Here is a 26,374-nt window from a genome sequence, read left to right on the forward strand (position 1 = left end):
ACATCCTCCTGATTAAAATTTTGATTAAAACACTACAACAATGTTTTGAAGAGATGATGATTCAAGGAAAAGGCAAATCTGGGGTTAAATTCTCGTTCTAACATTCACTACCTGCAGACCCATGGGAAAGATAAATTTTTGTGCCTCAGTCTCTTAATCTGTGATGTGAAGCTGATATCCATCTTGTGGGGTTGTTGTAGATAGGATGTAAGCTTTATAAAGCATTGGGAATAATGTAGTTTAACATCATAGCTGTAGAAAAAGATATAGACAATATATTTCAGAGTTATATTATATAAACATAACAATGAGATATGCATTCTATGCTGAAATTAATGATAAGGATAACTAATTTGAGATCTGAATGGTATTTAGAATATATTGAAAAAAGTTGGTGACACAAATATTTTTAAGATACACCTGTACTTTGATTTCTACATCTAGTAGATGAAAATGTGGTTTTGAGTTTTATTTTGACTTTAAATGAAAGATTTTGTGATGAAGAATGTATTTCTTAAAGCCAGCATTTGCAATTTGCTTATTAAACCCTTTCATTATAGATAGGCAGATGGTAATTAGTATGTAGAGGTAATCCATGAAATTTTACAAGGGTTTTTAGATTATTAACAGCTAAGAAAGAGTGCATTAAAACAAAACTAAATAAAGGATTACCTATTTGCTTGTTTTGTGTTAAGTCCCTGAGATTTATTCCAGTGAGACCAATAAGCAGAAAGAATGAAATAAAAAAGGCAGAAGGCCAAGGTGTCATAAATGCTGTTAAAATATTCGATAAAAGCTATCCACTTGAGGTTCACGGCAACACATTGGGAAAAAAATGATCTTCCCATATTTAGACACAAGCGAGAGCAAGCCAAACACTCTGAAAAAGATGTGATACTGTTATACAACAACACACAGAACCATATTTATTTCATTATTGCTACCTATGTGGCCTATAGTGTTAGTAAGAAACCTGATGTGATGTACACGATATGTTTGGAAGCTGCTCTGATTATTCTATCCTAATTAGCAGGATGTCTGGTAAAAGTCAGCAAACAACATAATCCCTCAATTTGGTACTAAAAACTAAGTCTTAAATCTCCAAAATATTTTTAAAACAAACAAACTAGGACATGAATTTTTTTCCTGGATTCATCTTTTTCAAAAATTTCCAAGATCATTCCAGTCAATACATAAGATAGGGCACATATTGTCAAGAATAAGTTGTTAGAGTGAATATGAAATGTGCTTCTCAAAATATGGTTTACACATTTACCAGATGGTAAAATAAACATGTAAATTGTTATCAAGTATACACTAAGTTTGTATTAAAATTTTAGGCACTGTAGGAAGGGTGTAAAATTTATCACATATTGTATTACTTGTTCACTTAATAGTTTATTAGCATTTTATAAATATTTCCTTAAAGAAAAGTTTATTAAATGGTCAGAGGATTCCTATGGTAGTGATCAGAAAATTCAGAATAACCATTTTCCTCTTATCCATTCATTTAGTTAAAAGTAAAAGAATATTTTTAATTCCAATTAAATCCATAAGTTAATACAGTTAACTTAATACCTTTATGAGGTGTGGCATCAACGAAGAAAACTGATTTGATGAACATGTACTCCTTTATACCAAGGACTATCCAGAACATCCCAGGTTATATAGAGTCCTCCATTGTCCACTACCACAATAATGTAAAGTATTTATTAAAGAATATTGACAAAAAATAAAAAATTACATCTCTGTGAAGTTTCTGTCTTTTCAATTCCATCTGGCATCATACTCGGGGAAGAGTTTCGAAGGCCAACAGAAGCACCTGGGGGCACCTCCCAGCTCCTTTTGGATTTCATCCCGAGTTTTCATGCACAGCGCCAGCGCCAGTGGCTTCGGTTGCCTGCCGCATGTCATCGCTCCCCCACTCTGTGGCCAGAGCTATCTGAAGCCTGTTGATTTTTTTAAGTAATATTATTATAATGCAATATTCAAGGCACAATTTCTGGAGTCAATCTACCTTTACACTGAATCAATGTGCTAATCATCAAAGCTTACTTAACATACCTCAGAAACACATCTTTATTAGAAAGGAGAATATTACCATAAAACTCAACGAGGTTTTTTTTTATAGAGAGAGGGAAGAGAGGGAGACAAACATCCATGTGTGAGAGAAATATTGATCCATGGCCTCTCACATGCCCCCAACTGGGGACCTGGCCTATAACCCGGGCATGTGCTCTGACCAGAACCCACCAGCAATCTTTCAGTGCCCAGGCCAGTGGTCAATCTAATGAACCACACAAGCCAGGGCTGATGAGTTACTTTTAAAGTTTTCCACCAGAATAACTGTTTTGGTTTAGGAGATGCTAGAAGTCAGGAGCTGACCCCAAAGCATCTAACCTCACTGTTAAATTTCCCCAAAGATTCATTTTAAAAGAAACCTATACAGAAAAGAACCAATGAATCACAACAGAAACATTCTCTGACGGTCATGGGGGTAGCATAATTTTTTATTATGCTTACCCAACTCCCAGAAATTAATAAACAATATTTTAAAATGAAGTTCCAATATCTCTCTATTCAGCCAAGAAACCTAGAACCTAAAATCTTGGGCCTTTAAAATTCCATCTATCAAATTAAGGACTGTCTTCCAACAAAAGGTACAGCATGCAGTAACTAGGCAATCTAGGCATTTTCACCTGGTGTCTTCTAAAAGGCAGGGACACCAAAATTGCCTAGAAATGTATTGCTCCTGCATTGTGTTCCCAACAAGCTAGAGATTGTCAGGGGCACCTCAGATGTTGCTGGAGGAACTGAGGGAGAGAGGTCTGATGACCAGAGGTCCAGGGACCTCGCCTTGCTTCCACGGAGCACTTCCACATTTACATGTTTTATATTCTGCATATCACTGCACTTTGAAAAAGACGCACTGTTAAAATATTTTAAAGCAGAAAGTCACCATTCACTTTGGGAAGCTTAGAGAGACTGAAAAGTCATGATCTTCTGCCAATGCTTCTTTCTACTGAATATATTACCTTAAAAGTGAATTAGTGTCTGTCCCCTTCAGTCAATCAGTGAACAGTGAAATGAGTAGTGTCAATCATGTGGTGACCATAAATCTACCTGTCAAAACTGTAGCGTAGGTTATGTGGTAACTATTAAAGAAAATTATTTGACACAACAAGTTAAAAAAAGGACCTTTTGGTGAAGAGAAGTGCGAATTGCTGGTTATAAAAACAGTCACAGGGATGTAAAGTACAGCATAGGGAATACAGTCAATAACACTGTAATACCTATGTGTGGTTTCGGGTAGGTACTAGACTTACCAAGGTAATCACTTCGTGAATTATATAGATGTCTAATCACTATGTTGTACACCTGAAACTAATATAATAGTGTATACCAACTGTAGTTGGAAAATAAAAAATTTAAGTGACCTTTTTTAGTTAAAAGCAATATGCATTAAAAATATTTAAATTTATTTAAGGCAATGTCATACTTTGTTTATACCTGAAACCAAAAAAGGAAGAGAAATGGTGTTAACTAAATTCTACTCTATGATGTTTTTGATAGGTACATGCAATAATTCTATCAAAACATTTGAATAAATGAACATTTGCCATCCCTTTTTCTTATATATTGATGGTGTGGTTAATTGATGAAGAGAGAGTTTATAATAGGTGTCTTATAATAGGCGGTTAGTTTGCACAGTAATAAAATTTGTATAGCACTTCCTAATAAGCAAAGTGCTATCACATGCATTATTTAATAATAAAATAGAATGTTTTTACTAATAAAAATATAGATTATATGTATTTATATATTAAGTATACATTATATTCTACAATTATATATTCTATATTATATATAACAGAATATATAAAAGATGTAGTTCTATCATTTTATACATATATATATTTTCTACATTCTACCTTCAAATTTTTCAGCTTGTTTTAGAATGAAAATATGCCCTGGATGGTGTGGCTCAGTGGATTGAGCACCAGACTGTGAACCAAACAGTCTCTGGTTCAATCCCCAGTAGGGCACATGCCTGGGTTGTAGGCCAGATCCTTGGTTGGGGGTGCATGTGAGGCAACCGGTTGATATATCTCTCACACAACGTTTCTCTCCCTCCATTCCCATCTCCCTAAAAATAAATAAATAGCCCTGGCTGCTGTAGCTCAGTGGATTGAGCCTGTGAACCGAGAGGTGGTTGATTTGATTCCCAGTCAGGGCACGTGCCTGGGTTGTGGGCCAGGTCCCTTGTAGGGGGTGTGAGAGAAGCAACCACGTAGTGATGTTTCTCTCCTTCTCTTTCTCCCTTTCTTACCCTCTCTAAAAATAGATATTTTCTAAAAAATAAAAATAAATCTCTAAAAATAAATAAATAAAATGTATTCTCCTGAATATTTAAGTAAAATAACAACCTAAAAGGGCACAGAGTATTACTCCTGGAAGTTTTCTATTATACTGTGACACCATTTCTTACCCCAGATTACACATTCCCCTAAGTTTTATGTTCTCTAGTTAATAAATACCTTCCTATTTTAGATGCCAATTTTCAATGTCATCAATATGATCAAATTTGTAATTATGTCAAGACTGACATAGTTGGAACTGGTGAGAGGGTAAGGAAACAAATTCTCATATACTTATGGAGTAACTGTAAATTGAAACAGACTTTTGCCCAGAAATTCCACTTTTTTGGAACTTATCCCATAGCTATCTAAGTATGCAGAGATAAACGTACAATGTAGCATTTTCACAATAGCACAGATCTAATAACAACTGCACGAACATCATCAGTAAGGACAAGTTAGGTATAATTTATTCATATGTAAATAGTAAAGATCTTGAAAAAGAATGAGATAAATATGTATGGTTATAAATACAGCCTAAATATACTGCTAAGTGAGAAATATATGTTGTACAATAGTACACATGGTTTCTCCTAGTAGAATTCATAGTAAAAATCAGTTAAATCTAATCAATTGAGTTAATTCCATTTCATCAGCAGTCCAGTTTGTCATAACACTCAAAGTGTTTCATTATATGGCACCCAGCCTTTCTAAACATACCTCTTACTCCCTCCTCCACCCACTTGATTTCCCAAACATCAAAAGTATTACCTATTTCCTAATGCTTCTCTACCTCCTCAACTTTGCTCATGACTTTTTTCCCCCCTGTCCAGAATGCATTCCCAATCCCTGGGCTTCCACAAGTCCAGGGTCAACAAGTATCAGATCCACACATCACTCCATGACTCCCCGAGTCAGGTGTAATCACATCCTCCCCTAGGATCCCAGAGGGTTTTGCCTGTGCTTCTCTCCTACAACACATCACTCAACACTTTCTATCTTCTCATACGGTCTTTTCACAAATCACAGAGAATCTGTATTTAATTCATCCTACAACCTCCAAGGTGTCTTCTACAGGCTCATCATAGTCAACAATCAACAAGGGCCCACTAAATTTAAATAATCAGATTTAATATAGAAAGATCTTATTACATCAGTTTATCTCAGATAAAGAATCCCCCTCATTCTGTGAAAAGGAGCTACTTTTCATTTCTCAAAGTTGTGAGTGCCAAAAGTGGTAAAAGAAAACCAGTTCATCTAAACTACAATAGCCCTAAACAGAGACTTGAAATGGAGAATCCACTGTTACTCTTCTCTCAACCGGCAACCCACGGGAAAAAAGGGGAGCGATCAATCAGTCTGGAGAACTGTCAGGGAGGGTTTCAAAATAATAGCAGAGAATCCTGTGCTTTGCTTCAGGTATTCCTATCCTATAAAGTTTACCTGGAATACATATTCACTTGCAGTTCTATGAAATGAACTATTAAAGTGTTGCTTTCAGTTTGCAATAAAAATAAACCAAAACCTTTCATTTAATTGTAGTCTAAGACTGCAAAAAGAGCAAAGATGAATAAAATTCATTAGTCTGAATATTTCATTTTAGAAATATTTGTATCCTCCTTCCTGCCAAATTGTATTCACTGATAAACAGATTTCATTTTTACCATAAACTTCCCTTTTTTGTTATCTAGTAAAAATAAGGAGTAAAAGTAATCAAAAGATTGGCAGATGGAAGCAAGCGAGAAGCAATGTACACAGATAATTCAGAAATAGGAAACGTCTGAATTTTTTTCATTGAATATATATCATTTCTAGAAAGTATGTTAATTGGAAAAACAAAGAAGTATAATCTAAACCAATATATTGGAAATCTCAAAAATTCTAACATAATCTTACTTAACTCTCTTAAAAGGGTCAATTCAGTATGATTAGGAAAATGAAATCTAGTTTCCAAACATAAATAAAATCCAAAACAAGGAATAAACTAAAAACTGTGCATTTGTTCCTTATTCCCTTTACCATTTTTCAATCTGGGAACACTTCTAAATTTAGGAGTGAGCTATAATAAGCCATGGTCAGATGACTGCCTAGTTCCTTGCACATTAATAAATACTTAATTCCCACACAGATGAAAGATTGCGTTTACGGAGTTGGGTAGTGTAAAAAATAAGTAGAGTCAATAACTTGAACTTTCTTTCTTGTTGATTCTCTTTTATCTTTAAATCCCAGTACCTGCAGATTTCTAAAGAATGGGCAAACTGAATTGTTTGCACATAACAAAAACTAGGACTTTTCTAGTAATTTAAGCTTAGCAAAGCCCAAAATATATTTAACCAAGCTTTGCCTTTTAGTCTTCAGTTTTAACCATTTTGAGTCCTAGAGTTGATGAATTTTCAAATTCTAAATTATATTTATCAACAAATAGATCTCATTTCATCTTATCTTCTAGTTATAGTATAAAGCTTCAACATATAAATATTATGCAAAAGGTAAGCATATTAATTCATACTAATTTATTATTCCTAAGGATAATAATAAAAAAATAATAACTCCACACAGAAGTGGAATCTGAATCTGAATGAAACAAAAACACAAAAGTTCTATGATATTTCTATTGCAATACACTGAATACAACTACTTCTTAAACATGTAAATTAATTTGTGGCTCAGTTTGCTGGATGATGTTCACATCATGACTCAAATGGATGCAACCGCTTAAAAATGAATGACTTGGGAGGTTGCCATGGATTATGAAGCTCTCTGAGTATGTAAGCTGCCTGTATCTGGCCTGTATTAAGAAGAAATTTTTCCATCTGACACATTTTGGAGGTAATCCCTCCACAACTAAACTGAAATATGATACATGCCTGGCATTGCTATTCTGACTTCCCATCCTAGAATTCTGTATTTGTTCCATAGATTAGGACTATTCTGGATACTCTGCCATTTATTCTTTTGAGAATGACATCAGATGTCAAACATGCAGAACTTCCAGGGGCCTTTCAATTTCAGCGTATCCAGATAAAGGCTACCTTATGGATGACTGTACAGTTTCCAGAAACAGCACTAATTATCATGTTTTAATCATGATAAGCCAGAGGAGGAGTACAAATGCTTCTTTCACACAGAAAGTGAGAAGACAGTATCCTTTAGGTTGCTTTTCTCTTAAGAGTTAAGGGAATAAACTGTGTTCTAAAACATGACCACACTGTCACAATGTTTTTTTTTAAACCTACTTGAAAATAGTTATTTTTAAATCTATGTATTTATTTTTAGTTTAAGAAAGTTGTCACTACCAGAGTTACTTTGCCACCATGGTTAATAGTGGCTAAACTTTAAAAAAAAAAAGCTTCTACCTTTTCTTTTATTACAAAAAAAAATCAAACACAAAAGCCCTAGTGGAGCAATAACCTGATTTTGTTGCACATTGGAGTTACCCAGGAATCTTTAAAAAGCACTGATACCTGGCTCTCACTACCAGACATGCACATTCCAACTTGTTTGAGATGGGGTATAAATCTGGGCAACAGAATTTTTAAAAGCTCCCTTGGTGGTTCTAATATGAAGCCACTCTTAAAGACGTGAGTTGGCCCCGGCCAGGTAGCCCAGTTGGTTATCGTGGTCTCCACCCACATCCCATTCACCAAGGTTGTGGTTCCATCCTGGGCCAGGGCACATACAAGAATGAATGCAGAAACGAATGGAACAGCATCTAAATAAATAAATAAATAAATAAATAAATAAATAATCTGAGAAGTTGCTGCTATTCTCTTCCCTCCATCCAGCTGTGCCTTTGTGTCAGTAAAGAGAAAGAGGCAGTTCACGCAAAGAACCACACCAGCAAGTATAGGCCTGTTTGTCCCTAAGACTAGAAGTGACCCCTATTTCAATAAATCAGGATGCTTGGAGTAAGTACATGTATGTGCATGAGAGAGAGAAATGTCTGGAATATCTGAAAACAAATAAATAAGATTCAGTCTTAAATAAAATAAGAGCACCCTCAAAGAAAGAGCATGTAAAGATTTTTTTTAATTACAAGCCATAACTGAAAGCACATTGTAAAGGGCAGTCTCTATCTTTATGCCCAAACACCCTTTATGCCATACATTGAAATAGAGTATTAAATAAGAAGTGATTCACTGCATATTAAGCTAGTCTAGAAAAGAAGTATTAATATGTAGCACTATAAGAGGAAACTAAGGACATTCTAGGCTAGTCAAATTAACAGTATCACTATGGCAGTGTTTTTCAAACTTTGAGTCACTGTCCATCAGAGAATCATGAAATAAACTTATTAGATCATAACTAGAATTTTCTTTTCAATGAAAGTGAACGTGAAGAGGAAAATGATCAGAGCCTATCAAATGGGGAACATATTTTGTGTTAGCACGTACACTTCATATTGCAATCTCCTTACAGCAGAACATTTGAATTCAATCTGCATAGAAGAGCAGAGGTCCACAAAAGGTTTTTGAAGCTGAAAGGTATTTGAAAGATTTGATTATAATTTCATTTTACAAATAAGGATATTGAAAATAAGACATAAAGTGTCTTGTGTGTGTCCAGGGTTTCCTCCCATGCCTTAGGAGTCAGGTTCCTATGAGACCCATATTTTCAAAACAAATGTCATGCAAGAATATTACATATGAAATAGCTACTCCACCAACTACAAATTTCCATTTACATTACGTGAACATCTCTTTGACATGTGGCGTTTCACCAACTTGTTACTCAAATGGAAATTATACTGTGTACAAATCAAGTGATTACATTAACTCTCGCTTCTAGTGCTTGAAAGTAGAGAACTGTTTTCATAGATAAGAGATTGTTCGAAGGCTACTTCTCCAGGCTCCAAGTGGAGGGCCTCAGAAAAGCGCACAACAGGACAGTATCGGGGCAGCAGTATCCAAGGACGGTCAAGAATCCCCCCTCGCTTTTACTGACTTTCTGTTCTCGTTCTCCATCTCATCACAGTGTTACACTTGTACATGCACACGAACATATTTATATACTGAAAGATTACTATAGAAAAAAACTGAAAATGAAATGAAAGTCTGTATAACTTTAAACTCACGAAAAACAAGTTTCCCAAAGAAGAGCTGATGCAAGTAGAACTGTTGTTTTTTTTCTTTTTTTGTAGCTATAGAGACAAAGGGCTGATAGTGATACCATTAATAAGATACCACTATCAGTCCTTTCTGGGCAAAGAGAACAGGAGTTGGTATCAGATGGTTCAAGAAATGACAAATAGAAAAACCCAGCATGTCAATTAAAATGTATCAGGCTACAAGAAATTAAAAATCATCAAATAGGAGAAGGCTGTTAGGCAGACTAAAAGGAACCTATTAAGAAAATCAGTACCATATCTTTCTCTACCCCATTCCACTATTACACATGTCCAGCAAGTTTTCTTAGGAAAGATATGAGAACACACCCTGTGAAAAGCAATGTCATAGGAAGCTATAAACTTCATAAATAAGCAACCAGAGAAACCCATGAAAGAACAGCTGGAAGAAGGAAGGAAAAGTGAAGGAGTTAGGAAATCCATGCTTCTGAATCATGCACAAGGCTCACTGTGATTTTAAATAGCTGAAAGAATAAAGATTAGTCTGTAATAAGGCCATTACATCTGGTTAAGAGCACGCTGGTAAAGGCAGTAAGAAAAATGTTGATGTCTGTGCAAACGAGGAAGCTGAACTGAAAGGGATCAAAGAAAGCATTGATTGATGGGCCGTAAGTACAAAAAGAGCAGGGATAAGCGGAGGGCCTCACACAGCTAAGAATGTTGTGGGTACAGAAAAATAACAAGAACACAGTAAAAGATTAAATATTTAATAAATTGTCCTTTCACAAATACAGCAAAGAGATAACAGAATAAAATAAATATGGAGAGATGAAGTGATTACAGAAGTAGAAAAAAGAACATAATTTTTGTTAAAAAAGCAATGTGGGAGAGGTTAAATAAAAAAACATACTGCATCTGAGACTGGTCCTGAAAACTTTACAGTTACTACAGCTATTGGGGAAAACACAAAAATTCTGACCTGATAGAAACATACCAATGAATCAGGGATAGATTTCATAAAGATACAGGTTCAGGGAGGGAGCATGAGAAAGGACGACATTAAAAAAAGGTTGTTGGCTAGAGAGTCAACAAGGGCAAAACGAGCGTCAGGGAGACAGCAGAGTTGGAGGAGGAAAGAACAAACTGGTTGAGGAGGAAGTCAGTATGTCTCTCTGACTTTCTCCACAGGAACAAAGCAGAATGTGTGCATAAATTAAGAGGGGGAGTCCCAAAGGTGAGTGAGCTCTAAGGATTATTTAGAATAGCCAAGTTTTAAAAATATATAGCAAATTAAGACAGGAAGGGGGAAAAAAGATTTTATTTGAACAAAATATAAAGCATTCAATGGTAAGTAAACTGTAAAAGGATTTGATAAAATTATATCCAAAATTATAAATTTTAATTAAAAATACAGGTTATAAAAGTACTGACCACCTCTGAAACATTTTTAACTAGAAATAATTGTTTGGTCTTTCATAAATTCCCAATTGAGCAAGCCACTCAAAATAACAGAAATCTATATAACTGAAAATGTCACTGTTGATTGCAGGTGGCCTACACTGAGTCTATACAACACACATATATATATTATTCAATGACGTTCAAGAATGTTAAACTTAAAACATGTATGTCATAGCTTAATATTGTTAATACAAAGGCTAAACTATCAAGGAAGTTATAATTCCACCAAGTAGCCTATAATTTGACAAAGGGGGAAAGATGGTTTTGCTAATTCACATTTTTAGATACAGTCAAAGGAAATGTCTCCTAATGCAGAGGCAGAACACGTCTGTATCTTGGAGCCCCAAATGAATCACCTTTTGTTGAGAGAAGACAGCAAATGTCTGAATGTTCACGGGGGTGCATATCTCTGTTCAAAGAGGATATTTAAAACATGTACTCAATTCAAACACATATCTCAAACAGTAGTGCCTTCCATCAACTATCCACTTTCAAAGGCAGCCTTACATGTGCCCACAAGTGGCAGCCCAGCAGGCAGTGACATAGACCTAGAAATGTTGTGGCCTGTATAGTAAGCAGTGAAGTGCAGTGCTTGACTTGTTTGCAATGGTTTTATTTTTCGCTAGTTTTTATCACACTTGGCATGAACAAGGGAACATGTGCTTTGCTAAATTTGAACTTTTAAGATGAAACTGAATTAACTGAGAACCAAAAAATTGCTTCTGAATTATCCTAGGATTGAATAATGCCTTCCCTTTCATACAAGGAATGACAAAATAAAAGGACTTGGAAAAGTTGAAATGTAAGCAAGGAAGAACCTGTGGTTTGAGAACATTGTTGACTTTTTTCTATTTTGAGGAACCTGAAATAAGGCTGAAATAAAAAGGCTTTTCCAGATACAGGATACATCTGCTAACATGAAGATATGAACTAAACCAATACCTAAATAAACCTATCATAAGCATGAAATGTAATAAAAGCGGTATTTATTTTGCTATATTTTCAACCAGAAAGTTCAATGAACTTGTCATTCCTTAAAATCTAGTATAACTATATAGAAACCATATATTTAACATTATATATATATATATGTAAACATGTATAGGTTATATATAAACATATGTATATTAAGTAAATATAACCCTTGTCCCCAAACTTAAAGTTGTTATATTTTTCTTTTTTCACTACTAGTATTGGAACAAAATTACTGTATTGGCCATAATGACCAGAGACACATCCCTAGAGATATTCTGCCCTCCTAAATTCCCTCTTCCTCTTCATAAAAGGTGTGCCAAGACACCTAAGTAAAAATGCTTTGCATATAAAGGAAGTGCCATGTCATGCAGATATTTTTAAAGAGTTGAAAGCCAAAATAACTTTAATGTAAAATTTAAGTTATAAATCACAGGATATACTTATAAGGAATCTCGTGGGAAGTAATAGGTCAAACAACCTGAAAGAATCAGCTTGTGGCACAAGCTTCATTGCATTAATAATGTCACAGTTAGCATGTTTATTAAATTAAATATTATCAGCAAGAGTCTTCTAAATGCCATGTTCTAATACTAGATTACATATTTATTTCAGAGTTAGCATAGTAAGAGGGGGAGCTATCACTAGAAGGTCTATTAAGCCATGGTTTTATTTTTTTTATTGCTTTAATGGAAGCATTCAAATCAAATTTTTCACGCCATGCCTTGAACACCGCTGCAAACCATACTGTGGGTGTAAAATACATGCAAGGTGGACATAATCAGCTCAGATGAGACCAGCAACTTGTACACTATCGAGTTTACTTTATTGTGAAAGCAGTGGGGTTTTCTTTCAAGTGAATATATTTTTCAATATGTTGCGGCCTAATTTGCAAGATGCAGACAGGAACCCGGAAGACACACAAATCTCAAAGCAAATGAATTAAACCAAGCACAATGACTTAACTCTTGCCTAGTCTGTCCCTGTCGTCCCTGAGACTCTTATTTTACCTTGTTGTTCTAGCAAAGGAAGCTCTGACTTCCAGAAGTAAATCTTTCCCTCAGAATGTGACTTCAGTAAATCATGTACATTTAACGTGCTTAAAAAGTCGAAGCTGGTGTGGCTCAGTAGACTGAGTGACCACCGCTAGCCAGCCAAGGTTAGATTCCCAGTCCGGGCTGCGGGCAGGGTCCCCAGTTGGGGGCGGGGCACAGGCAACCCATCGATGTATCTCTCCCTCTCTTTCTTTCCCCCTCCCCCTCTCTCTAAAAATAAAATCTTAAAAAACGTCTCAGCTACCGATATTAGGCTAAAAATTTATTTTTTCAAGTATTAAAATTCATTAAGCAATTGCCCACATACTAGAGTAAATTAAATATTTTAAAAATTGAAAGTGTATCACTGGTATTTCAAGTTTCTAACTTCATACCTAAGTTTATCTAAAAATAATAATTGCTGCTGTTTCCTCTACGGAAATCTAGACTGGTTTGTTTCCACACAAGATCACAAATTTTATGTGTTTTTTTCCTATTGCCATGGCTAAAATGCCTACATGACAAATTAATATACGCAAGAAAAAAATGCGGCCCCTGACGACAGGCTGAGCGTTTTATAAGTCACCTATGACCACACACACACACAAAGGTCGCCATAAAGAGTTTTCAGTTCTCCTAATATAAATGGCCGACATTCAACAAGGCTTTTGTTCCTAGCTTGCACCCTAAACAAAACGCAGAACATTCTTGAAGCCTTCAGTGCTAAAAAGATAAATACTTAACATCACCAAAAAAGTGGATCATGAAGACTTTTAGCCGGAAGATGTATAAGAATATGCAATTGCAGAAGGTAAGAGGGTTCGGAAAGTTCTCTACAGATCTAAATTTCTGCATTTCAAGAGCTCAGGTGATGTACTGGTAAGTCACTGCTAAAAAGGCAGAAACAACCAGAATTTTGAAGCAAAACGTTCGGTAAGTATCTGCTAGGCCCAAAAATGCTTTCACGCCCTAAACCCTAGTAGACCGCCAGGCGCGCCTGCGGCCAAGAAGGCGAGAAGGCGGCGCCCTCCCGGCAAAGCCAAGGCCTGCGGCCCGCTCGGCCTGACTCCGGGCCCGGCCTCCCGGTCTAGACCCGCCGCCTGGATCCCGGCCTGGATTCCTTCTCTAGATCCCTAACCTGGACTCCCAGCCCGAACGCGAAGCCGATGGCCTCGGCCCAGGCTCCGCGGCGGGCCCCGCTCCCAGACCGCCCGGTCCCCGCCGAGCTCCTGCAAACGCCCGGGCGCGCCGGCCTGGGCCCGCGGCCGCCGGGAGGGCGCAGGCCCGGGCCACACTAGGCCCCGGCTCCCGACCCCTGGGTACGCCGACCGACCGACGGCGTCCTCTCGAAGGTTAGGACCGGGGCGGGGCAGCAGCCCGGGGCGGGAGCAGCGCCTGCACCCTGCGAGCTCGGCCCCAAGCGGGTGAAGGAAAGTGAGTTAAGATGGCGCGGGTTGTGAGTAGCCGGAAGGCTTGATCCAGAAACCAGTGCTAGCCCCACGCTCCCTGTCCTTCTTTCGTTTTTGAAAACTGACTCTGCAGTTAACGGGGAGGAATCGTCGTCCCTCTCTGTCCTTACCCTGACCTCTCCACTCACAGAGATAAAAAGGCAACTCGAAATCTAAACACGGACACCTACTGTGATTCCCACTGGTCCTCCCAAATTCAAACTCTGATTTCCTTGTAACGGCAGCAGCTTCTCAGATACATGCACAGTGTCACTTCACTAGACACCTCAGACTCCTTGAAAGCGGAGAGAAATGATCACGCTTGAAGGGGACAGGAAAGCACACGGCCTCCGAGAGGAGCGCGTAGCTGCATATTTACCTCGTGCTGACTCAGTCCACGCAGCAGATGGTGGCAGAGCTGCAAGGGAAACGACCACCCTAATTTTTAAGTGCTTCCCCATAGCAGCCAAAGTGCATCGTTCAGTACAAGTCACTAGGTGCCTATGCAATCTATCCTCGGCCTCAAAGAGCCTCGCTTGCGCACTTGACACCTTTGCTCGCAGTGCCTGTGGCCCTAAGGCAGCGAGCACAGCCTGCACGCGCTCGGGCCTCGGCCCTCGGCGCCCTCCTCACCGCGTGTGCGCCCCCAACGCGGCCCCGAGCGGCGAGGTCGCGGGACCCCCGTCTCAGTGGGCAGATCACAAGAACACACTGCTCGGCTTCAATCACTACCCAGACACCGTGTTTTGTACTTTTTGTCCTGCTGTTTAGTTCTTAAGTGTGGGAAGGGAGAAAAACACAAAGGGAAATCAGTCTCGCCTTACTAGGTGGCAGACAAAACTCCGAGGAACGCCGTCTAGTGGCGAAACTGTTCGGGGAAGGCAAATTGGCTTCGTTACCCCCCTCTAATTTTCATTTCAGTTGGAACTTTGAAACCTCTTTGACTCTGCCAAACTGCAAAGGTGAGACAGGGTAATCTCTAGGTGATGGTAAACTTAGTCCCCGTAACCTGAGTCTGGCCAAAACCAAGCAAGAATGTTGAACCATCTTCCACCTCTTTCCGGTATTTCTTTCCCTTGGGGACAAAGTACAAAAACCGCTTCTCCGCTTCGCTTCTCCACAAGATGAAGTCAGAGCTCTGCGGATTCTTGACTAATTCTCAGCAACTCCCCAGGCCGGACTATCCACATTCCTGCATTTATTCTCCAGGGATGGGGATCTGGCCTGGGCAAGATTGGCACAGAGCCACTGTAGAAAGGATGGATGGAGCAATGCCCCCAGATACGTCCCAAATCAAGTTTTAAGTTCATTGGTTAAAAACTGCTCTTTCACAAGTTGGTCACCCCACTCCAACCCGGCTCAACACCCCCTCCCCCAACACTCAAACCAACCTCTCAAGAGATGTAGGCCATTCCGTGTTTGCGTTTACAGATTTGCCACTCGCCTCCAAGGCCCCGGACTTAAAAAGCCAGAATTTTCAACTTCTGCCTAAAGCTGTGGTCAACAGCCTAATTTGACATGCATTTAAATCACACCCTACCCTTACTCAAAGCCTCATGCCTTTACTTTGTAGAATTTAAAGAAATTCCTCATTCCTTACTAAAGACCTTCCTTTTTCCCCCGTGCAAATTATTTCCAACTTCAGCGAGATCAGACAGATATGATGAAGTGCATAAATTTTCCTGAAAAAAAAAATGAGTGCAACAAAGTGAAACGACTCACAGGGAACTAAATGACTGTAAACAAGAAGGAAAAAGGGAATTACTGGCAGTGCTATAAAGTAAATTTAAGGGGAAAACGGGAGATGGTTTCCATTCAACAGGCTGCCCCTTCCTGGAGGTCATTCTTCCTTAATCCTTAAGACTAGCCGCCTATAATAATTATTCTCAAACTGTAAACTGCGTTCAAACACCATAGTGTTTTACCAGATTTATTTTACTTGTTATACACAGACGATACAAACAAGCAAAAAACAAAACGTTTTTCAATGGAGTGTGTACTTGTATAAATTATTCAGTTCACAGACAAACAAAACAAATATAAAAATCACAACATTAGATTTACAGAAGGGCCAAAATATACACACGTTTAGACCCTGAATCCCTATTAGGAAAAATCCCCCCATGGGCTGGAATCTAGATTGAATATTGTGTATGATGCATATTTCACATTAATTTTAAAATACAAAAAAGTATAGGTTTGCTACACAACATTAGAAATCCTACTAATCTATTTCCAGGGGGGGAAAATGCTCGTTTTTAAATATAACAAGACTTGGGTGGGGGGTCAGTCTTACTTGCAATAATGCTAGTGTTTTCCCAAGGAATTCAAATTTCAGCTGTTCCTAGGTGGTGGGGAAATCATTTTCAGAACTAAAATGCAGTAAAATATACAACTCACACAATTCATCACTAGACTACACTATAGTTACCAACAATTCAATCATCTGTATCATTCGTGGAATATTCATTACAAAGATTTACAGCATATAAAGGTGAAGAGGGGACTGAAAAGATATTCAGAAACAGTTTGTCAGCATATTTGGCACCTGCACAGACCAGTAATGAATTTGGCACTTTGGGGGAAAACAAATAAGGCAAAATAATATTGCTATGTTAAGCTATTCTGTTTAGAAGGGGAAAGGGAAAAACATACAACTCCAGTTAACTTTGGGTTGCAGGCGTCATGCCACTTAGTCGGCTCGCCTATGGACAGGCATCTGTCCTTCGCAGGTGTTTGGTCCGATTCTCCTTAGCTATTTGTGTCATTAGGGCACAGAGCAATTATTTTATGCAACGGACTGAGAAGTGAGAAACTCGTCATTATCAATCAAGTATTTCAGGTTTCCAGAGCCACTTAGAATAGTTAATTATCTCATCAGAAAAAAAAATTAAAAGGGGAGAGGTGTGTGGAGAAAAAATGAAAAGAATGAAAAGGTTAAGCATGAACTGGTTTTGTGCCTTGACGATGAGAATAAAAACTAGCCATTCATTACAGTAAATTAACACTATATACAATCATTTCACAGGCTTTGTTCCACTAAAAGTATTAACATCCCTACCATCCATCCATCCATCCACTCGGGGATAAGAAAGGACGCGCTGGGTGGGTCCAGATTCTAGAGTCAACAACCTATGGTAAATGGGAAGGCCGAGACTGACGAGTCGGAATCGCTGCTGTCTGACAGGACTGCCGCAGGTCTCCTGAAGGTGAAGGGTCTCCTTACAAGAAATAGAAGGAGGGGGCAAGAAAAAGACGAGGGGAGGAGGAGTGTGAGGAGTATAACTTCACAGATGGAGAGTAGGTAGGAAAACCAAATGGTTTACAGCCAAGTTGGAGGTCGGTGAGCTAACTGCAGTGCAAAAAAAAAGGTTAAAATCACACTTGGAGACCTGTACTTATTCGCTGCAGACGGTAATCGAGGGTCAAATAAAATGGGGGGCGGGGGCGCAAGGAAGGGTCTGGGAAGAGGAGCTAGGAAGAGCTGTGACGGGCTGGCGGGGTCCGGGCCGCGGCGAGGCGCGGGGCTGGCCGGGCAGGGCCGGCCTAGCTGTGCGAGTAGAAGCCGTAGTAGCCGCCTAGGTCCTTGGCGCAGTTCTTCTCGCAGTCCCGTTGGGCCAGAACCTCGCTCTTGAGCGGCGACGAGCTCTCGGACACGGGCGTGTCGGCAGGCGAGATCCGCCTTCGCTTGGCCTGCTCGTAAATCCCCGAGTCGCTCGAGTCGATGGACTTGATGGAGGAGGGCGTCTCGATCCAGCTGGAGTCGGACAGGTCCTTGGGCTTGGCGTCCTCGGCCGCGCCCGGGGGCAGTGGCGAGCGCTCTGCGGCCAGGCCCTCCGCCTCCTCGCCCAAGTAGGGGTTGGCGCCGGCCATTCGCGCGGCGGCCGCGGCGCTGTTGGGCCAGCAGGGCAGCACGGAGCCCGACTTGGCGCCGCAGTACTGCGGGGGGCTGCGCGCGCCCCAGCCCGACGGGTCGGCGTAGTAGCCGAGCGGGCGGCCGGTGCAGCTGGCCGCCTGCAGGGGCAGCGCCTTCACACCCGCCGCGGCGTAGGACAGCAGCGTGGCCGCGTTTCCCGCGAAGTCCGTGGCTGTGTCGTAGGCCGACGCGGCGAAGTCCAGACGGTTGTTGGCCGGCGTCACAAACCAGCGCTGCGGCGACGGCGCGCCTGGGTCCTCGGCCTGCTGGGGCGACAGCAGCCCGTTGGTGTGCGGCACGCTGCGGTCCGTGCCTGGTCCCGGGCCCGCGCCCGCTCCGGGGTGGAAGCGGGCCTTGGCGTAGTTGCTTACGAACTGGTCCTGTAGGAAAGAGCCGGCCATAGCGTAGCGAGCTCCGGGCACGATCTGCGAGCGCGGGGAGTCGTTGGGTGAGGGGGTCAGGCGGTCCATGTCGCAACCCGTGTAGATCCTGCGAGGGAAGGAGAGAAAGAGAGAACCGAGGGATGGCGCAGAGGTCCCTTCGGGGGACGGAAGGAAAGACCACCACTTTTCACCCACAACCGCACTTGGTATTTGTAACTTGTCCTCCAGGATGGAGATAGACGAAAGGTCACAGACCTGCATCCTCCCCGAAATCGTAATTAAAAAGGGACCAATTTGTTTATTCAGGAACCTAAAAATGATACAATCTTTTAAAGGCTTCCCTCGCCCCCTGTTCCCACTCGCCAAGTGTATAGAGGACGGAGAGAGGAGCACAGCAGCGGGTTCCCATCTCACATCTTCAGTATATGCAGACGGCAGGACAGATCAAAGCAGGGAGTAAGGTGTTATTTGTCCAGTGGGCTTTCCCTCAGTGGTGGGAGTTCCTGAGCCACATTTCCAAACAAGGTACCGACTCCTCCACCCTTTTAAGACAACTTTCTTTCTTTTGACACACCCGCAGGCCATCCAGGTCGTGATTTAAAAAAAAAGAAAAGAAAAAGAAAAAGAACTGGAGGTTCAGCCTTCTGAAACCGGAGGATGGCTGCTGAAAAGCTCCACCATATTGTCTGGTTTCCCAAGTGTGGTTCTTTAACCTCTATCTCTACCAATGCAAACAAGGATGACAACTTGGAAACAAAGTCAACAGTCAATACAATTCTTTTACAAAAAAAAGGCATTCCTTACTCTGACCTTCTCTACCTTTTGATTTCTTTATTGGACAAAAGAGTAGAAGAAGAAACAAAACAAAACAAAAGAAAAAGAAAAAAACCACAAAACTTTGAGGCAAACTGTTACAGTAGTTATAAACTTTCGTCAAGCAGTTTTCCACTAATAATAGCTAACTGCATACAACTTGACCCTGTGCCAGGCACTGTCGTCTAGGACTACACAAACAGTGATGTATTTAACCATCACAATCCTTAGGTACCATTGTTATTCCACTTTACAGATGAAGAAACTGAGGCAAAGGGAAGTTTAAAAACTTGCCCTATCAGTAATTGTCCAGACAGTAATTGTGTTACTGGGAATTACCTTAGATAAAATAAAGATTTCCTGCAGGCCCTGGGCCTAGAAAATTCCATTAGAATAGAAAGGGATCCAGACATTGTATCAAGATTGGTAGAAGAGTTTTCTCATACACATACCCACATGCCTCTCTTTCTATTTAGCTCACACATAAATGGTTTAATCAGCAGACTGTTTTGAAAGAACCCTCATTCTTGTCAGACCTTAAGTCTTTGGGGAGGAGATTCCCTGGTGAGTGGCCAAGCAACCTGCTAGTCCCCTGAACTCTTATTGCTGTTTCTCCAGAAGTTAGCCATGCCCAAATAACCCTAACAGTGGAACGGGAGTGTTATAAACCATTCTACTTTTTCCTAACCCCTAAAACGCTAAAGTATCCATTCATATAGATAAAAAAGTTTTTAATGAAAAATATGATTTAACAACCAAAGGGAAGTGGCTTTTCCAACAGAAGCCAGCCAGGGGAGAGGCAGGTGAGGGTTACGCTGTGGCTGCTCAGATCCATTTTGCTTACTGCACAAGATTTCTCTCCTGAAATGTAATTCCAGTTTCAAGTAACAGAAGTAGAGGAAGGCAGAAAGGGAACATAACCAGCAAGGGGCAAATATCTTCTCTGTTTATTACCACAATACTTTACAAAGAAAGAAAACAGTCTGCAAAAGATACAGTTTAGATGCCTATCCAGGTCCCAATCCACTTGGGATTACCAAATTGATTTGTGCAAAATAAAATGCTTTGGAACAGATGTTCACAGCAGAATTAAAAGCTCAAAATCTACCAGACCCCCTAGCAGAGACCAATATCTCTGGTCTCCTGAGCTACACACTTTCCACTGTGCCGGGTCCGCCCTCTCAGACTGGGAGAACCAGAGCAGCCACGTTTTTATTCTAGGGAGTCCCTAGTGAGGTTTGCTTCCTTACTTCTAAGGGATGCGCACGATGGTTATAGGGATTAATATCAATGACTCTCTTTTTCAGTTTGTTGTGAAAATATAGGAGGCGATGCTGGTATAGAAGCAGCCACTGTCTCTCTCTATAAATTTAATCTACTTCTAGTCAAAGACATTTTCAACTTTGTAGCTCTCTCCCAGGCACTTAATGCAAGCTGTGAAATAAAAAATTTTGAACCCTTCCCTTTTATAGTCAGAAAAAAGTGTGAGGATCCCCACAATCCAGATATAGATTTTGCTATATAACACTATCTGAACTCTTAGGCACTGCACCAGGACTCTGAGCAAGAACGCTACAACGAGCACAGAAAGCACTGTTTACACCTGCTGTTGCCCCCAGAGGACAGCGTGTTGACAGAGAAGAAAGGGAGCACTGGAGGCTCGGAGAAAATGGAACCAACGCTTTTAATTAAAACATGTTAAGAGGAAATATTATTCTCTTAAAGCTTATAAATAATACACAGCAACAGTACCCAGGTCCTTCCCCAAAGCCTGAAATGACTATTGTAGTGGCTCTGCTCATGAATTTGCCTATGTTGGGTGCACATTTTTATTCAGTCCACAGTAAACTTGCACAGCAAAAGCTATTACACAAAACTTAGAAATGGGTAAATAAAAGTCACATATGCCAAGGAGACTGTAACAACTGCCAGAGCCACATGCACTTTCAGGCAGAATCAGGAGGTTTCAGACACAGACAATCTGAGCTGAGCATCTGCAGCGCTACATACAACTCCCGCACCCAGGAACCAGGGCAGCTTCCCCTGCCAGCCAGCCAGCCTCAGAGGCCTGCCAACAACTCTGTAATTCATAAGATAGCTAAAAATAGGTGGAGGAAACCTTTGACCAAAACTACTGAAGTGCTACGCCACAAGGTCACCAGAGAGAAAGGGAGCTGACAAAAGGTAGAAGGAAACAACCTTGTCTTCACACATTCCAGCTTCTGAAAGCCTGGTACATAACAATCACCTTTGACCTAAAGCTCCATTCCACAACTACTTGAGAAAGAAGATACAAAATTACTTACGTGTCATAATTATCCCGAAATCCTTTTGCAAAGGGGTTGTGGTCTATTTTCAGTTGTGTAATCTGGGAAAAAGAAAAAAAGATTACTATGATCTCACCTTCCACACAGGAAGGAGGATTGGGTGTTTGAGAATACATCATCTGCCATTTTTTATTGGGACTTCGGCCTATGGTTTCATTACATAGTAAGGCTTCCCTACTGAAAAAGTTGAGGGAATGGATGGAAAGAGAGAAAGAAAAAAAAGTTATCATGAAAGTAATGAGAAACATCTTTAAATTAACGATGACTAAAACTAAACCATTGCTTTCCATTAGCTCTCCTATGTGTTCTAAATTGGTTCAAATGCACATTTTAAAAATGCTTGTTACACAAAATGCATGTACTCAGACAAAAGTCTCTAAGAGGTATTTGAATTAACACCAAAGTCGCCTATTTCAAATGTTTCACCATATTTTTAAAAGTTGGTTGCTTCTGAGCCACAACTTGAAAACATAGAAGTTGCTCTCAAAATTTGTTCTCTTTTTGCAAACTTGATAATGCTGAAGAGGTTCAAGAGCTGGAAAACTCATTCCATAGCCCACCGTAATACAATTTATTGTAGTTTTTACATATATGAATTAGTGCATTGTTTTGATCGCCCCCAAATGATGTTGATTTCTGAGACTTTTTTAATGCCACAGATTGCCAAGAATAGAAGAATAAAAGGCCGGAGGGTATCTACTTGTTTTCTGGAAGAGCGCTTTAAAAAAATAAGGCAGATTTAAATCTGTTCCAGTTTGACAACTAAATTGAAAATTGCAAAGTGAAGAGGCCCTAGAAACCTTGAGCACCTCTAAGATAGCCTGGATGACCCGCCACGGAGACGTAGAGGAAACGTTTCTCCACGGGCTGGATAGATGCTTAGGGAAGGTGCGCAGCAGGCCCGTACCCCTTCATCTAAAAGGCTCCGCAGAGCCAGCTGTTGCTGCTGTTACTGCTCGAGCCCGAATGACAAGGGGACACCCGCCCGTGCCGGGGGAAGCGGGTGCCGGGGGAAGCGGGTGCGGCCCGCCGCGCGCCCAGCCCCCAGCCAGGACTCCTTACATCGGTGTTCTGGTAGGCGGTGACGGCGATGAACTGAGTTTCGGGGAAAGTGAATGTCTGCACGCGGCCGGGCTGGCTGGTGTCCTCTGTGCCGTCCTCGTTCACTTCCACCACGTGCAGGCGGGGCTGGTACTTGTGCAAGGACTGTAAAACCACCATCTGTCCCGCGGAGAAAAAGAGAAGCGCCGGATGGCGCGTTAACGCGGTCGGTGTGCGCGGGGCTGTGCGCCGAGGGCCGCGCGGAGCCGCGAGGAGCTAGCCCGGGGGCAGCACGACCGCGGGGCTGGCCCGGCTCGTGACCCGCTAGCTGGGGTAAGTCAGCCCGCGCTCCTCTGGGAGCAGGGATCGCCCTAGCACCTTCGGAGAACAGAACCCGACCGCCCGATCCTCAGGGCCCTTCTCCTAGTCGTCCTTTAGCGAGGAACAAAGATTTTCACAACCTGCAGATCCTGTGGGTTTCCTTCTCGAAATCTACCTAGTGTTTGTACTTGGTTAGGCCGTGAAATAGGAATTGGGCAGGGAGCGAGAACAACTTTATAGGTCATTCATATAATTTTTGAGGGTGGGAATAGAATTTTAAAAGTATTTTTAATGAAGCCAGGTATCCAGTTTTTTCATGCTGATTTAAACTAATGAACTGAATGCTGCGGAGCGAAGGAAGGGGGTGGGGGGGGAGGGTGAGACAGAGAGAGAGAGAGCGAGCGAGCAAGCGAGCGCGCTTGAGCCACTGACCTGCCCATTGTTGTTTGAAGCTCCTTTGTTGTTTGTAAGTTTTAATTTTCCAAAAGAGATTTCTTGGCGCATCCAGTGAGCCCCCGTATTGGGGGAATCCGGATGCATATAGACCCGATTTCCTAGAGAAAGAAATACGTGGTTTACATATGTCCCAGGCACTGCCTAGTCCCCACTCCTCCCTGTGCAGGACACACGCGCGCACACCCCCCTTATTCCACTGTGAGGCCCGTTAGCCAGGGCTTTTTAGGCCGCTTTTTCTTCCTATTAACTGGGAGTGATTAAAACGGCTTTTTGCATAATCCCCCCCCTTCTCACCGCTCAGTCTGTCTTTCCCCCTATCCCCCTCGTTTGCTTTTAAGAGTCACTGGGCGATCGTTTTAAAAGTCGCTCGAGCCAGTCCACAAAGGCTTTAATTAATCACTCTCACCTAAATAAGTGTCAGGAAAACGTGTTAATTGGAAGGACTTGCCTTGCACATTGGTGTCCGCTTTGCCGCAAGGAACCCATTTGCCTCCTTGAAACCTCCAGTGATTGGGATCCGCCAAAATCACATCCACAAAAATATTGTAATGAGCCGTGGGATCGAGACCAGAAATGTTAAAACTTAAAAAAGGAAACATGCGCCTATTTAAATGAAGGGGGGGGAGAAAACAAGGGGGAAAAACATAAATGTTAAAGATTAAATGTAAGAAGCGCGGCGCCAGATAGCAAAGCAAAACTTGTTCTCCCAGCGTTGGGAGCGATTGTTAGCAGGGTTAGAAAAGGGGTGGAGGGGAGGAAAAGAAGTGCGGCCACAGTCGGCGAGCTGGCGCGGGGAGTCGGCAGGTATCACTGCCCAGGTGAAGAGCAAGGTTGGCGACCCGCATTCCCACCTGTCGTGCATCCGGGCGTCCCTCCCATCTAGCGGCAGCTGGCCCGGGCTCTCCCTCTTTCTGTCTCTCGCCTTTCTCCGGCCACTGACTGCCGCTCCGTCCACCTTTCTAGAGAAGGCTCACCCCACCCCACCCCCAACATCATGATCCACTGTGGTTCTACCTCTCACTTCCCCTTTTTCCAAAACCCTGCAACTCTAGGGAGCACCGGAGCGCCTTCCACTCCTATCCCGACCCCCAATCGTCGCTGCTGCGGCGATCACAACTTGCCCCTGAGCCGCGCCTGGAGCAGCGACCGCCGAGAATGTAGCATTACCTTCCTTGTTTGGTGATGATCATCTCCGTTTGGTGCCGGTGAAATTTCAGCCAAAGGGGCCTGTTGCACAGGTACACCTGCGCTTTGCCGGGCACGAGCCCGGGCTGTGTGGAAGAGAACTGGTAGAACGGAGCTCCTTGGTAGGAGTGGCTGTACTGCTGTGGGTAGGGGTAGCCGGCCGCGGGGTAGCCCTGCGGTGAGGAGTTAGACAGGAGGCTGTTGTAGGCTCCGTTGGTGATGACTGGGTGGTGGGCCATGTAGCGGCTGGGGCTGCCGATGGAGAAGGCGGGGTGCGCGGGTCCGTGCTGGCCGGGGTACGGGAACATGGCACTGGGAGCAGTGGCCGCAGACTGTGGCTGGCTAGACTGAGAGAGGAGGTAGCGATCTGCAGCAGAGCCATCGAAACTGTGACGAAGCTCAGAGACCCCCTCCAAGACAGGAGAGAGTTTACTTCTCTGGACGTCCCCTGGTGAGTCCTTGGAGTCAGGAAAATTGTCTGTATCTGACTGATTCGTCATCCCCCTGGCAATTTTTTTCAAAGGTGAACTTCTCTCCAGGTTGTCAGTCGTCGAGATAATGGGATGATCGTGCAGGACAAGCTCAGATCCGCCTGAATGCGGGTAGCTGCTGCTCACATTGAGAAATTTCTTGGAGAGCATGATGGAAGGAGAAAGGCAGTGCTCCAGCTGCATAGCTCTGGAACCTGAACACTCGCCCTCCTGTCCCTGGTTTTTAAAGTCCTATTTATCATAAACTAGAAATCCACAGACCCCCTCACTAGGCAGAAAGCACTTCATCCAGCAAATGCTTCTCAAAGGTTTGATTTACTTTTTTTTTTTCCCTGGGAGAAGAGATTGGCCAATTGACACTATGCAGCAATCAGAAAAGGCTCGCTCACTTTTGATCTTGCTGCTTGTGCAGCCGATGAAACGGCTCCTGCCATTGGTTAACTGCTGACAGTAATTTAATTAGATAGACATTAATTAGGATAATCACCTGGCTCCTGGTCGCGACGATCGTGGCAAATGGAAGGGGCTGATTTTATTCTTGGCTTGGGGGGTGGGGAATGTGTGTTGGTCTTACGTGAGCACTGTTGTGTCACCTTTAAGCTTTGTGACCACTGCTTTAGGAAGATTCAAAGATGTGCAATTTACTAAACATTTTCCTACCCCCCCCCTTCTTTGGAGCTGAGGGGCGGCGGAGGAGGGAATTCGAAGATGCTAGGAGACTTCGGATCTGAATGAGCCAAATATTCTGTTGAATGTAACAATTTCAAGTGCAAAGTATACAAAGCTCGAGCCGGTGGCCTCTTCTCGCCCTGTAAAAGTTCCACAGTCTGTCTTTTCCAGCTAATCCAGAAGCACACGACACCTGAGCCAGTCCTTTGTGAGCGCGTCCTGCGTGTCCTCCCCGACCCCCACCCCAGTACACCCCTTTTACGTACATTCGCCTGATAAACAAACAAACAAACAAACAAACAAAACACTGCTCCCGAGAACCCCGGCGTTGAAAGTGGGCGGGAAGAGAGAGAAGTGGGGGCGAAAAGCAGCAACTCAGCCACCCATCCACCCACCTCAGGAAGGTTCGGTTTCTTGAGTGAGCACAGAAACAA

The 26,374-nt window shown here is 42.0% G+C and overlaps 1 protein-coding gene across 1 annotated transcript; it reads right to left on the reverse strand.

Annotated features, from left to right (window-relative positions):
• Positions 1 to 17,884: 17,884 nt before the first annotated feature.
• On the reverse strand, positions 17,885 to 25,454 carry TBR1 (T-box brain transcription factor 1). Its single transcript, XM_037044746.1, has 6 exons — positions 24,763 to 25,454; positions 24,044 to 24,198; positions 23,572 to 23,693; positions 22,840 to 22,998; positions 21,757 to 21,818; positions 17,885 to 18,743 (listed from the first exon to the last, which is right to left on the reverse strand). The coding sequence occupies exons 1-6, from the start codon at positions 25,452 to 25,454 to the stop codon at positions 17,885 to 17,887; spliced, it is 2,049 nt and encodes a 682-aa protein (XP_036900641.1).
• Positions 25,455 to 26,374: the final 920 nt, after the last annotated feature.

This window comes from Sturnira hondurensis, unplaced genomic scaffold, assembly GCF_014824575.4.
Source record: "Sturnira hondurensis isolate 20B ecotype Veracruz unplaced genomic scaffold, ASM1482457v3 Scaffold0004136, whole genome shotgun sequence".
Classification (NCBI taxonomy): domain Eukaryota; kingdom Metazoa; phylum Chordata; class Mammalia; order Chiroptera; family Phyllostomidae; genus Sturnira; species Sturnira hondurensis.

Bases quoted from the DNA above. Each gene is read 5' to 3' on its own strand.
- TBR1 (XM_037044746.1), bottom strand. From the start codon at position 25,454: ATGCAGCTGGAGCACTGCCTTTCTCCTTCCATCATGCTCTCCAAGAAA. The intron at 23,694-24,043 runs GCAAGTCCTTCC...TTCTTTCTCTAG, and splicing joins AGCGGACACCAATGTGCAAG to GAAATCGGGTCTATATGCAT. The intron at 21,819-22,839 runs GTAAGGAGTCCT...TCTTTTTCCCAG, and splicing joins CCGCCTACCAGAACACCGAT to ATTACACAACTGAAAATAGA.